This window comes from Callithrix jacchus, chromosome 10, assembly GCF_049354715.1.
Source record: "Callithrix jacchus isolate 240 chromosome 10, calJac240_pri, whole genome shotgun sequence".
Taxonomy (NCBI): Eukaryota; Metazoa; Chordata; class Mammalia; order Primates; family Cebidae; genus Callithrix; species Callithrix jacchus.
Genome location: NC_133511.1, coordinates 85127889 through 85142200, shown reverse-complemented (window position 1 = coordinate 85142200; position 14312 = coordinate 85127889). Strand labels below are relative to the sequence as shown.

Sequence of the window (14312 nt, the reverse complement as noted above, 5' to 3'; positions counted from 1 at the left end):
AGAACAAAAGGAGAAAAAGAAAGCCCACATTGCGCTCTATCCTAAGGATATATAGAACATTTCTTAAATATTTACCAAGCGCCAAACTCCTTCCCAGCTTTTTTCCATTTAATCTTAATAATATCCCTATAATAAAATACTATTGTCCTATGTTGAAAATGTAGACTCTAATGATCAGAGAGGTTAAGTAGGTTTCCCAGGGTTGCACAGCTAGCACACAGCACTATTGGCATTTGAACCCAGGTCTCTGGTTCTACAGTCCATGACACTCTTCACTGCAGAAGGCATATGCATGTACCTATAAAGAGCCAGATCCTAGTTGGCCCTAAACTAGCCATTTCATCCATATGAAACCCCAAATAATCACCAAACTACAACCAGGTGCATGAGAAGTGGCTTTTGCTTCTTGGGACATTGGGAAATACAGCAAAATTGAATCTAGCTAGCCCTCTGCCTTGTCTCTTGACTTATCTCACAATTGTCTTTCCCTAAATGTCTCTTACACAGACAGAAATGTCAGGAGGATCTGGCACCAATGAATGCTTGGTAACTTAAGCATGCTGGTGGAGACTTCCCAGCTCTCCAGCAGATGCCTCAATTGTGCCTTTGTTGGATTTTCAGCCAATCCCCCCTGAAGAGGAGTTTTCAGCTCACCCGAGGTATATGAGCCAAAACACTGTAGAGTCGCCTTTCAGCTTCATGGACAAGACATTCCAGGCTGCACGCTGAGAGGCTTGTTTAGCTTCACACTTGACGCAAATGGGGTGTGTGTTTACCCACAAACACACACATGCACACACCAACAGAAGCTGCTGCCGCCAACAGAATCTACTGCAGTAGCGGTATTTCTAGAAGCCCAGAAACTGTACTCTGAGCAATGTGGAACACTGTCACAGTGCCTATCAGGAAAAACAATCTAATTCTTCCTAAGCAAAGTTTCAACCACAGCCCAGAAAATTCAGTAGAAAATGAAATGTAATACTCTATTAAACCTTATTTTGCCAGCACAAGCGAGAGCTCACCCAAGCATGGAGAGTCATTAAAATGGATCTTACATATATCATTATAAATTTAATAATCGCCATGACGGCTAGAGTTCAAGTTAAAATGAATGTCAGCTGAGCATGACCAATTGATGTTACCCCAGCTGCCGCAGAGCCTCACTTGGGGTTATATTCTACTTCCAGAGGCTCCATAGTACATGTGGACCCAACGCAGCCAGAGCCAAGAACAGATGGGAAATGCAGACATCTACACCTAGCCAAAAAGAAGCCATCATAATTGCATATTATCTCGCTGTACCAGCCCAATTAAAATTGTCTACAGTGTCAGAGGTCCCAAATGTTCCTCCACTAAGTGTCTGGATACCAAACTTGGCTAATACTTGGTCAAATGCAGTCAATCCTGGGTTCTGTTCACAATTATTATTGATTTTTCTCCTATCTCTCAGAAAGTTTCTGTAGAAATAGGAGTACACAGGTCTAGTGGGTTATACACTTAATAAATCAAACACCGCAAAACAAATCTCACTTATCTAGGCTCCCAAGATAGTGAGCATCCTTCCTGAATTGTAGTAGTGGCAATTTCAGAAACTGAATTTTTGTTGGGAATGAAGTCAATATTTATGTTTATAAGAAATTTTCTTCTATACATTTTCATCCTTGGAAAGTCAGAGGAAAATGCAATACAAAATCCTTTTTCATACACACACACACACACACACACAGCCATATAAAATTATAGGGAAGAGTCAAAAGGACAGTTTTCATCTCCATGTGTATTTCATACTGGGAAGAGTCAATCTTTCAGACTCAGGAGGAGAGGGATATCCACACCACTCTGAAAGAACACCAGAAGTCTTTTTTTACCATCCACATTTCAAAGGAAATATCAGAAATTATTTTCAGTTTAACACAAACTTGGACTCTGCTAGAGCTGTATTTAACCCTTGCCACCCCCTAGTCCTAGCTACGCCCCAAGAGTAAGAAGATACAGCTTCGACTTTCTTCTTCAACAACCAGCCACTCTATGCTACTCCCCAACACATCTGCCTTTTAAAGACAAGTTGAACTTTAACTGGTAGACACAGGTCCTGGGTGACTGCAGCTTTCAGACCAATGACAGCAAATGACCCACACTCAACAGGCCATTTTAAATGGCTGTGACATTCTCACGGATAGGGCCAAAGAGCGCAGTAGAATATGTTTTTGATCCATAAACACAAGAGCCAGCCGCCCACACAGAGAATAATTCAAACAAAACCTCCACTGTCAGGAGCAACATTTCCAAAAGGTGCTAAGAGCGTGTGAATCCCAAAGGGGGCTTCACTACAAAGACACTCATATTGGACTTTGAGAACACCAACATTTTTTGTTAACTCTCTCAGATAAAGCTTATAAATCTTTGCCTTTTTGGCTGCCAGGACTGATTTTTTTCCCTTTTCTTTATGTTTCTTCTTGCCTACCTACCAGCAAGTCAGGACACCCAGCATCAAGACATAGAAATCTCAAGCCACCATGCTACCTCCTTCAGGAGAGAAAGACAAACAAGCATACTCAATGATGACCGCCTATGCTCTCTGAATCACTTAGCAATTCCAGCACCATAATCCAAGCAACCAACCAAGTTCTGCCACTTACCCTCTTTTGATCTTCCAGTCCGTGGGTAACTGGCTTTCTCTTCTGCTGTTGGCTGGACTCGGAAACCGATTCCATGTCCCAGAAATAAAATCCTCTCTCTCCTTCAGCGATGCTTCCAAATCCACAGAGGAACAAAATAACCCATGCAAAAGTGATGCATGCAACCTCCAGAGTTCCCACCAGCCAAGGTAATCAGCACCACCTCTTCAAAGGTCTTCTTGTCTTCTTAAAATCCACTTGGGAATCTCACTCGGCACCACTGCCTTTACAATGAAGGTGGCTGCTGCCAGCATCATGAGAGCTAAGTCTTGGGGTTTTACTTTAGGTCTGAGACTCGCTTCCTGAGAGACTGGAGGACAAATTTGGGCAAAGACAAGTCTATATCCTAGAGCACGTACCACATTACTGCCCCAGAAACCCTTTCCTTCACTGTCTCCTTGGCACAGATAATTTATATGTCAATAACAATGTAAATGGGCATTTAATCCACCAAGCTGATAACATCCACATCCCTCTCTGGCAGTCCCTGACTCCCATAAATCACTGTAAACACTGCACGGAAAGCTGCCCCTCATGGCTCCTGCAAGCGTTCATCACAGCAGTGGCTCCCCTCCTGGGCTGTCATCTTCCTTCATGGTGTAAGACCCATACCTGAGGAGAAAATGTTCAACAGTCAGATTTGTCTTTTGTAGAAAAGTATAGATTTGAGTTGTCTTGCCCACCATCTGGAGCCACATAGTAAGGTCTGAACCAAGCAGCAGTCGATGATCTTTTTCCAAGCTCCTCTGAGCACATCCACGGACAAGCAACCTCCAGGGGCCTCATGGGCTCCCCGCTTCTTGTGTTCTGGAAATAAGCACACCGGAGCTGGAAATGAGTTATCATTCAAACTTCCATGGGATGTATCATCATCATCATCATCATCATCATCACCATCATCAGAGGAATAAGGCACCAAAGTATAAAGACACAGGGAAGCAATGGTCTGTGAAGCACAAAGCATCAACATTTTTCCCCCAATTACAGCTGCAGGAGGCAGTGTATGGCAGGCAAGACACCGGGGTCCTCGGAGAGAGTGAGACAGAGCAGCAGAGACTGTCTCAGAGCTGAAAAGCAACTGTCTACAGAGCCGCATTCCCTGCCTGGGAACCTGCAGGCAGAGCACTCAGTCACCTCCTGGCTGACGTCACAGAAGCTCGGAGAGACAGGGAGGGAGGAGAGAAGAAGGGGCCTCTGCACCAAAAAAAAAAAACATTTGCACTTGGTGCACCCTCCCATAAATAATCCAAGAGGTGGGGACATATCTGAGGAACTTGTGAACATGTATCAACAAATAATTATGAATGCCTCCTCCCACAACACCAGCACCATCAGGAAGGAAAGGAATGGGGGTGGGGAGCTCTTTACTAAAAGGCACTAGTCTTGCCAGCATTTCTAATGAATGTACTAGCCATTCCACAATTCAGGCCATGCCAGCCTCCGGGAGAGCTGTGGCCAGATCCGGCCGCAGCGGGCACTAGACAGAAACCCACAGACCCTTCCTTGCAGCTGTCCTAACTGGTGGCTACTTTGGAATGAGGCCGAAGCCATCCCCTATCACAAAAGGCTTCCGCGCAGCTCAGTGCCAAAGCAGGTTAAGAGGCGGACATGAGACTAAGCCATAGACAGCTTGAGGGTGGGGGGAGAAGGAGGAAGAAGAAAAGGACTAGCGGATGCTTGGGAGAGAAGCTGCAGAGGGGATGTGACTTTGCAGTTACATCCCTCTTCATTGAAGGCTCGTCCCACACACATGAAACACTCGGCCAGAACAGATTTCTGCAAGTGAATTCCCAAGTCACAGATGTTCTGATTTTGGTAAGAACCAGTGAGGAGCAGAATGTTCAGAAGAAGGCTATCTTGTATCCCCAAGGGTGGCTGACATTATAGACAGAGTACTGAAACCCTCTGCTGACCCAGGAAATAGCTGAGCTTTTAGAAAAAAGGAGACACTCTCTGGTTGCTTACTACCACTATCTCCACAGCTCGTTCAGCGGATTCCTGGCAAAGGTGAAACCTCAGATCCATTCTTTTTAGCTCCAGACCACAATGCAGATAAACTCTGACAAATTGACTCTAAGTATTACCTTTTTCTGAATCCAACTGAATCCTCAAACTAAGACTCAGGCAGACATAGGTTCAAATATTAATGCTGCAGCTTCTTGTGTGACCCTGAGCCAGTAACTTAACCTCTCTGAATCTCAGTTTTCTTATTTCTAAAGTGAGGAGAATAATACCACACAAAATTGGAAAGATCAAGATCACCTATTGACACCAAACAGGTGATCAAATAATTGCTAACATGTACTAAATGTTTGCTATAGGCTGGATGCTAGCTACTGCTTCACGTATTCATTTATTCAGAAAATCTCTGCTAAGGGCTTGCTGTGTGTCACTTCTTTTCTTCAAATAGAGATGTTTAGCCTTGGATTAGAGATGAGACAACTGAAGATAAGAAAGGTCAAGTAACTTGCCTAAAGTTACACAGTGAGGAAGTGTGGGCCTAAAATTTCAACCCAGGTCTCATTTCAAAGTTCCTGCTCAGATCCATGCTGCTCTGGAAGGAGCACTGTTGTTTGGCTTTTCACAAGCAGGCTGAGTTCAGAATCTATACTTTTCATAGCTACTGGCCCTCCTCATGAATAATAATAAAAGAAAAAAAGCCAGGTGTCAAAAAGGGTCTCCTGTTTGGAAGGCCTTCTCTATCGGGGCTGCCTCATTGACAGCTCTGGGCTTTCTCTGTATCTGAGAACAGCTCTGCACTCTGCGCCAGGCCCCTGTGCTGGAGCTCTCTCCTGGGTGAGACCCTGTCACATCCCATCACACCAGCCGGCGCACCCGCCCCAAGTGCACATGGGGACAGACGCTCTCACCACAGAAATACCTCCCAACCAGCAGGAAGTGGGAGGATGCTCAACACCTCCTGTGAGCCTTTTGTTTTTTTCTGGGAGTCAGTTTGCACCAGTTCTGGGGCTGTTGCTGTCCTTATGCTGAAGCCAGAGAGGAGAGGGTCACAGGAGAAAGAAGAGAAGGAAGGACGCTGTTGTCAGCTATCTAACTGCCACATCCAGTCTGTTTTCTGACTGGGCAGAAGGGACTTCAAGAGAGTATGCCCTGATGTAAAAGCTCTGTTTTTTTTACTGCCAGTGAAATCTCAGGATGATGTCTAAATACACTTGAATGAAAATGAGCTGAAAGAAAGGACTTGGGGAACATTTAACTGAATTGTTGAAGAGTGAACATGCTTATTGGATTGATCCCTAAATGCAGCAATATATCAGCAGCTTCTCCTCTCTGTGCCATAAGTCAGCCAGGAGCAGCTGCAAGGGAAAGGGGGAAAAGGAGAAGGCCTGGCCAGATTGCACGGTAAGATGAGTGGGGAGCATTGTGGGCAAGCTCTGGCTTCCCCTAAAAGTTCAGAAGACAAGCCCAGCCTTACTGAAGATATTCTGAACACACTGCTAAGGCTTTTTCCTGCCAGGTACAGTCTCAAAAAGGCTTCAAACTCCTATTCCACATCTGCCCAAATCCTTCTTCCTCTGGGCAACCCCTGGGGTGGGGTGTGGGGGGAGGAAAGGTTAAAGACTGGTTTGGAGTTACAGCCCAGTATATAGGGGGTACAGGAAAGAGCTTCCTAGTCTTAGAGGTAGAGGCATCCTTCAGAGGGACCCACTGAGGTCCCTTCCTGCAGTGAAACTTCACCCTGTTAAATGCCGATTTAGGATTCCAGGTACCAGGAAAGTCATAGGCCAGGCCTTCTTAGGTACAACTTACTCCTTCTGCCATGTCTGTTTGAATTGTGAGCCCAGCTTTGGCAAAATATCCTTAAATTTTTCCAAAGTTTTCAAAATCAGGCAATGCCCCTTTGGCCTTTTCCCTCTCTCCAGTGGCAGCCAGGACTGGGGAAACTGGTTTTTAAATCTGGATTAAAGGTTGGGGGGTTGAGGGGCCTGACCTGTTTCATCTTATACCTGGACTTAAGCTTCTAAAAGAGGGGTGCATCTGTTTTTCCAATGGTCTAATTAACACTCACCACCAATGCTGCATTTTTAATTAATCCTTGGTGTCAATGGGGGAAACAGAAGAGCTTCTTGAACATCTAGCTTTTCGTTAATCAATCCATAAATAAGTTACATAAGAGGTATGAAAGAGAACCAAGGAGGCATGGTGGTTTCTGGGCTGAGTTTCTAATCTAGGGGATTTTTTGCTTCCAAAGGGAGCCCGCGAGTCGGCTACTTCTGCTAAGCTGCAGGGGAGGGATGGCTGACCTAGCCGCCAACCCTGGCGCCTTTATCTGCTCACAGCGAGCGAGCGAGCGGAGCGTGCACCCGCCTCTTCTCTGAAGAAAAGAAAGGATCACACACAAAAATAAGTCACTAGGGCCCCAGCTGGGCGACGCGGGCTGCCACTGCCGCTGCCTGAGTCCCTTTGCCGGCAAGAAAGGAGCCGGCTCAGCGGAGCGCACACCCGGGAGGCAAAGAGGCTCCCAGAGCTCGGGCGCCCCCTCCCCGCCCGCGCCCCAGCCCGCCGCCCGCAGCTAGCCGGAGCGTGGGAGAGGGAGAGCCAGGGGAACCACAGGCCTGGCCTAGTTGCCCCCAGCTCGGCTCGGATTTGATCCACCTACACCGCCCTCACCAACACATACACACGTATGGACAGACAGGCACAGAGAAGAGACACAGACAGACACAGGCACAGCAGACACTTGCAGACATGCAGACAGACACACACACAGACTTACAAACGCACATGCATATACACAGATACCCCCAGAAGCTCGGATCACACACGAGGAAGCACGACTCCGCAGAGAGGGACCTGTGCAGACAGGTTACTAGACCTACATTCAGAGACAGACGTAGCTAGAAAACAGGCGCAGACAGAAAACACACATGCTCATAGATACACATAGAGACTAGCACACAGAGAGGAGGACACATGCAGACCGAAAACACAGAGACGCCGACAGAAGGATCCACAAACAGCGGTACTCAGACACAAGCACCTGGAGAGGGCGTTCACAGTCACCCATGCTAGCAGCAAACACAGAGGGACCCAGACGCGGGGATACACCCAAAGACACAATCACGCAGAGGGGAACCCACAGAGACACGCAAACAAGACACGCGGAAACACAAGAACACGCACAGGAGGTGGCACAGCCTCAGGCAATTACTCCCAGAGGGATATACACCCACTCCAAATAGGGGCGGGCGCAGTGTCGCTGGAGGCCGGAAAAGTGCGCCCCCGAGCTCACAGAGCAGCCTCCAAGGCCGGCACAGCACGCCCAGCCCCGCATCTGCTGGGGAAGAGTTTCCCAGCGCATCTACGAACAAGGGCCCCCGGCCGTCATCATGCACGGGCGGCTGTGCCTCCGCTGGCCGGGTATCTATGCTGCGGCCAGGCGGTTTCGGAGGCCCTGGCCCTCGGTCAGGGTCCCGGAGCAGAGGTGTGTGACCCCGAGCCTATCAATGAGAGGCTGGCTCTCTCCGCAAAGGCACTCACCGCCCTGCCCTGGACCCTGGAGCTCAGCACAGAGCATCACCAAGTCCTCTCCTCCTTGCCCATCTAGTTGCGCCACAAACTTTCCCAGGCCAGTCCTGCCGCAGGGCTGTCCAGCCCAACCCGACCAGGGGGAGGTGGCATAGGGGGTTCCTACCTGCGCCCACGCCGGCTTCGCGGAGCCGCCTCCTCCAGCCGGTCTCGCACCGCACTCCAGCCCGCGCTTCTCAGCCACGGCCGCTGCCGCTGCAGCCGCTCCTTGCCCTCCCGTTACCCAGGAAACCGCCTCCTCCTCCCTCCCGCCAGCCAACCAGCGCAGTTCACATGGCGCCTGGCTGCCAATCGGTGGCCTCGCCACCCTGGTCCCCTTCCAGGGTCCCGAGTCCTTTCCCAGACTAGGGGACCAGAGAAAGAGAGAGGATCTCTCCGGAGCTGCTGCTATTCGATGGCAGGCCCTGCGAGGCAGAGACATGCCAATCCTGCCTGCTAGCTAGCGCCCTTCTTCAGTGGGACAGACGCACCTGACACTTTAAGGAAGACGTGCATCCTTGGACAACCTAAGTCAGAAGATGCCTTGGGGCACCTGGTTCAGCCTCCCACTAAATCCAGGAATCCCCTGGACAGGATCCCATCAGGGAGCTGTCCAGCCTATGTCCAAACACCTCTCTCCATGGAGCTCTTTGAAGCTCCCAAGACAGTGCTTATTACCTTTCCGGTTGCAGAGCTCTGGTTGAGAGCAAGTTCTTTCCCACAAATGAAATTTGCCTCCATGCAAGACCCATTTCTGCTTCCTGAACATGCAGAACAAGAATCCCTGGGCCACCTAACAGCCAGACCTTCTGTAACCTAGAAGGCAATGCATCCCATCCCCAAGGTGACCCATCTCCGGACAGTTCTTCATTCTTCTTGCCTTACCCAGGGCCATTTTAGAATCTGGGAGGCTTGTGATCCCCGTGTTCCTTATATCTCTTTCATGGAGTGGCCTAGTGCATAAGTGCCCACATGAGAGGATCTCAGGAACCCAGTACTGCAAATAAGACTTGAACTGCTGAAAAAAATCTCTCCTCTCCTAAGTTTATATCAGGTCCAAATACATAGAGTAAAAGGGGAGACCAGACATGTCTGGAAAGGCACTAGAGTGGACATTTCTCTCTTTCCACTCCCCTTCTCTCTCTGAAGACTTCATATTTCCCTCCAATCCTATCATCCAATCAAAACTTGCCCCATCACACAGGGTGCCTGAGGTGAGAAAGCAGGAAATCCTGTTGGTCTTGGCAGGAGAGTGGCCTGGCCTTTCCGAAGTTTCCAGGTGCCACCAGCCTGCAGGGCCTGTCCACAGCCACAGGCAGATCTTTCTATGCCACCATCTGGTGAAGATCAGGTGGGTCCAGCATTCTCCGGGTGTTATGTACACAGACATCTCATTAGAAATGGAGCTCAAGACACACACACGAAAGTAGAAGGCTAATCCTGCTGCTGTTTGGGAGTCAGGAGGAGATTGGGGCTCAGGAAGGGAGGTACATTTGTCTGCCATCAGAGCAGGAGGGATTGATGAGGACCAGACAGTACCCAGCTGGATCCCTGTCAGCTCTGACCATCATTCTCCAGGTCTGGTGGGAGAAAGGGGGCCCAGCTGTAGGATGAAGGGATGGCAGAGGGAATTGCAGCTGGGGTGTAAACTCATGCTCACTCAGCAACAACCACATATATTACACTCCTGGGCCCTGCCCCAAAGGGGTCCACTGAGACTGCTCACAAGACAGAGCTACAAAATAAAACCCATGCTCTTTCTGAGCCAGTCACCTCAGAGACTTACAAGAAAGTCCCTCTGAGCTTATGCAATGAAGAAGACCAGCAGGGGCATGATAGGAAAATGACATCATGAATCCAGTCATAAGGAGTGTGATATAGTTAGAAAATGCACACCTGAAATAGACAACCTGGACTGAAATCCTCTCTCCACCATCATCAGCAATGTAATCTTGTCTCTGAAACTAGATTTGCTCATCTATAAGGCAGGGAAGCCTATATTCCTCTTCACAGATATGTCATAAGGATTTGATGTAATCATGGATGAGCACAAACTTTGTAAACAAGAATGTACCTTGCAGAGAGACTTTTATCAATATGCCCACTTTGCCCCTGTGATGGTTAATTTTGTGTGTCAGCTTGGCTAGGCTATGGTATCCAGTTTTTTCATCAAATACCATTCTAGATGTTTTGGGGAATGTATTTCATTAGATATAATTAACATTTAAATCAGTAGACTTTGAGTAAAGCAGATTATCCTTCCTAATGTGGGTGGGCTTCATCCAATCCATTGAAAGCCTTAAGAAAAAGATGGATGTCCTGAGGAAGAAGGAGTTCTATATATGTATATATTCCACTGGTTCTGTTTCTCTAGAGAGCCCTGCATAATACACCTGCTTCCTGGAATAATGATGATTTGCCAGGCAAATCCAAGGAGCAGACACAACCAGGTGACCAAATTTGTAGCCTGATCATAAGCCTGGAAGCCATTGGTACACATGCGTGTGCTTCCCCAAGCCCAGTACTGGTAGGTGTTGGCTTATTTTTATAGATGGCTTCAACCCAACACTCTATGCAACAATCTTTCTCCTACTAGGGGTGGGCAATTTGGAGAACATTTTTCTAACACATTTTTCTCTCCTGCCATGCCACCTGCCTTTGTCCCATCTGCATGCTAGGATCCAGGAGAGCAGAGTCTGGTCCATTGAGATTTTGATCTCTGATCTCTCTAATTCTCCCCTCCTGTCTCTTGCTAATTTTCTCTCTCTCTTTCTCTCCTTCCCTCCTTCCCTCCCTCCTTCTCTTCTTCCCTCTCTCCCCCACCTCTCTCTCACAACACATAAACGCAGTGATCACAAGTGAGAGTTGCAGTGGCAAAGACCTTAACACCTACTGCCAACGGCAAGACAGTTTTTGCCTCAATAAAGAATGACTTCTTTTTTAATATAGCCAATTACCCGTGTGGGATCCTAACGTCAAATCTGACAGTATCCCTAAAGACAGGGTTATTTCAATTTCAGATATTGAAAAAGAGGAACCAGAGTATAACCAGGTCCGCCAGGGAATGAAACCACAAGCCTAGGGATTGTAGAAACCCCTATGCCTTCTGGGGGAATGTACCTTATCTCCTTTCCTGTCTACTCACCCTCCTCATGGCCTAATATGACTGTAAGTCCAACTGTCTACATCAGAATCTCTCAGTGAAAACACCCAATAGAATTTGCTGATAACCTCTGGAACTTAGTTCAAGTTTTCATGAGAGAATCTGATTGACTGTTGACCTTGGGGACAAGTCAGGGGTCAATCAACGGTGGCAAATAAGAAAGGGACTTTAGAATGTTTAAGCAATGTCAGACATTTGTAGCACACAATAAAAAGAGGGCAGGCAAAGGTACTTACTCGGTGTAGCTTCTGACTCCTGAAACTGGGCCCTTTGCTGCTCCTCAGTTTTCTTGTCTTCAAAACAAGAATAACCATGTTGCCTTCCTTCGGTGCTAGGGAATATCTGAAGCAAGTATATGCAAAACACTTTAGGAAATTAAAGAGTGTTCTTTTTCTCCTCTAATTTAAGGAAAATCATCCATTCAACCTTGAGAAGACTGGAGGAAGAAGTAACCAGTTTTAGAATTCTGGCAAGCAGACATAGTGGTAGATTGAGGTTAGACACTGTCTTACATACGCTGAGCATCAGAGAGGTGAAATCTTAAGTGCAAAAATGTCCTCTCATGTCTTTAGCTCTCTCTGAATTGGACACAGAGTCACTTGACCAGCAGACAGGAAAGAAGATGGAAAATGCATTTTTAAACTTTTTGGACTGGTGAACTTTCATTACCTTTCGGGGACAACTAAGAATTTTCCCTCAAAATGCTTGTCAGAAGTGGTTGTCTTCTGCTCCGGAACCCCGTAGCACTTTGTTGCCATCTCTTTTACAACATTTGCCATGTGATACTATAATCATCTCTTTTCATATTTATCTCCTACTAGCCATTCATTCAATGATAATTCACTCAATACTGCAGTAAATTTTATTGCTTAATAAATGTTCTGAGATACAGCAATGAACCAGGTAGGGAAGGTCCCTCCTCTCATGGTGACTGTGGGAAAAGATGGGAAATAAATAAATATTTAACCCAGATAATTTGAGAGCATAATTAGAGCTCTGCAGAGAATAAAAATAAGATGATATAAGAATGACAAGGTGCTACCTTTATTTGGGTAGTTGCAGGTGACTTCTTTGAGAAGAAGAAATGTAAACTATGATTGAATGATGAGAAGGATACAGTCATACAGGATCAAAACGAAGAACATTCCAGAAGAGGCAGCTGCTAGTGCAAAGGCCATGAGGCAGATGGCAGAACTACAAGCTGGCTGTGCTCATGGAACAAAAAGATGGTCAATGAAATTGTAGCATAGTGACTGAGGGCAAGAGCAGTGCAGGACGGATTTGGACAGTAGGCAGAGCCAGATCATATAGAGCCTGAGTCCACAGAAAGGCAACTGGATTTTATCCCAAGTGCTGCTAGAGGCATGGGAGTGTTCTGTGTTTGGAAGTGACCTGATATGATTTAATAGATCACTCTGGCTGCTTCACGGAGAATTGACAAGGATAGAAGCAGAGAGTTCACTTAGGAGGTGATTACATACTCCAGGCAAGAATCCACTAGACCAGGATTGTACTAAATGGATGGAGCTGAGGAATACTTTGGAGTCAGAATCAACAAGACTTCCTAATGGATTAGAGGTTGAGGGAAACAAATCATGTATATCTAGATTTTTTTTTTTTTACTTGAGTTACAAATAGAGCTCCCTCAGTGCAGAAGTGATTTCTTGTTTCTTTACCTATTCCCCACTACGGGAAAAGTACTAAGCACATGAGATGCTCATTGAATATTTGGATGGATAGATTTAAATCCTTTAGAAATACCTTGTTCACATCATCCTGGGGAGAAACAAGCCTATGGAAATAGCAAGGACAGAGGAACATCCACTCTTTCTCTTACCTATACCCCTGCATGATACCAACTTTATCCTTACCCACCATCTTTCTCTTCCTTTAAAACTTAGCTCAGTCTCTTCCACATTCAAATTAACCTCACTCTATACTTCTTAACCTCACGCTTACCCTCACACATACCACTTGAGTTTATAGTATACTGTATACATGTGATTACATTTTCTTTCTTCTTCATATGGAACATGTATTTAATACATTTTATTGAATGCCTACATAAACCAAGAACTTTCATGTCTGTCCAATATATCATTGATAAGAACATGCAAAGAAACAGGAAATCTTTGAAAGTCAAAACAGACAATGCAAAGGTTTGTAGTAAAGACCATAGCCTTCCAAGGTCCTCATGCAGGGTCTGATGCTCTTGGTTTATTCACACTTTAAATGAGGCCAGTTAATTCATTTTCAAGCCCATAACAAATTAGGTCCCTACCTAATTGGGAAAACTGACAACTGTAAGAATTAAGAGACAATAATCTGACAACAAGAGAGGAGACCAATAGACCTACGAAAAACAAAACAAAAGGTCTGGGTGAGCTGGGACCATTTAGTGAATGGACAATCAATCTTATACATCTCCTCCATTCATTAAACTACATGAATCCATCATAATGCTGACTCTGAATTCAACCAAGATTTTATAGAGCGGGAAAAATTTCAGTATGCTAGAATGCTTTTCAAATAAATAGACTAAATTTAAGGGACAAGCCTGGAACTACCAAGGAAGTTCAATTGTCAAAAATAACTTGAATTATAGATAGGCAATATTTTACACTGACAGAACTATAAACTTCAATTTATTGAACAACTCTAAAACATGTCAATTGCTTTAAATACTTGATTTCATTTAAGCTGCTCAATAACTCTACGGGGTAGGTACTGTAATCTTCATTTTATGAGGGAGTTAAGAGGAAAAAACAGGATCAGAGAGGTTGAGTAACTTGCTTTTGGTCACAAAGCTAGTTTGCAGTATTTCTTTTGCAACCAGATCTAAAGCTGCAGGAGAGAATAGACTGTATCTATTTCTTCTTTTTTATTCCTCTTAATGCTTAGCATAGATCTGAACAGATAGTAAGTTTTCGAAGCAGGGACTC

General features: G+C 46.0%; 1 protein-coding gene across 2 annotated transcripts in view; it reads right to left on the bottom strand.

Annotated features, from left to right (window-relative positions):
* Positions 1-8444, bottom strand: part of NAV2 (neuron navigator 2) — a 768760-nt gene extending 760316 nt beyond the window's left edge. The window contains exons 1-2 of one of the 2 annotated variants that reach the window (XM_035264232.3): positions 8335-8444; positions 2640-3290 (exon numbers count right to left, since the gene is read on the bottom strand). In XM_035264232.3, the coding sequence (XP_035120123.1) occupies positions 2640-2714 (75 nt within the window). In that variant the 5' untranslated portion in view covers positions 2715-3290; positions 8335-8444. Of the gene's footprint in view, positions 1-2639; positions 3291-8334 lie in introns of those variants that run through there. The other variant, XM_078340757.1, reaches the window with a different exon arrangement.
* Between the last annotated feature and the right edge of the window lie 5868 nt (positions 8445-14312).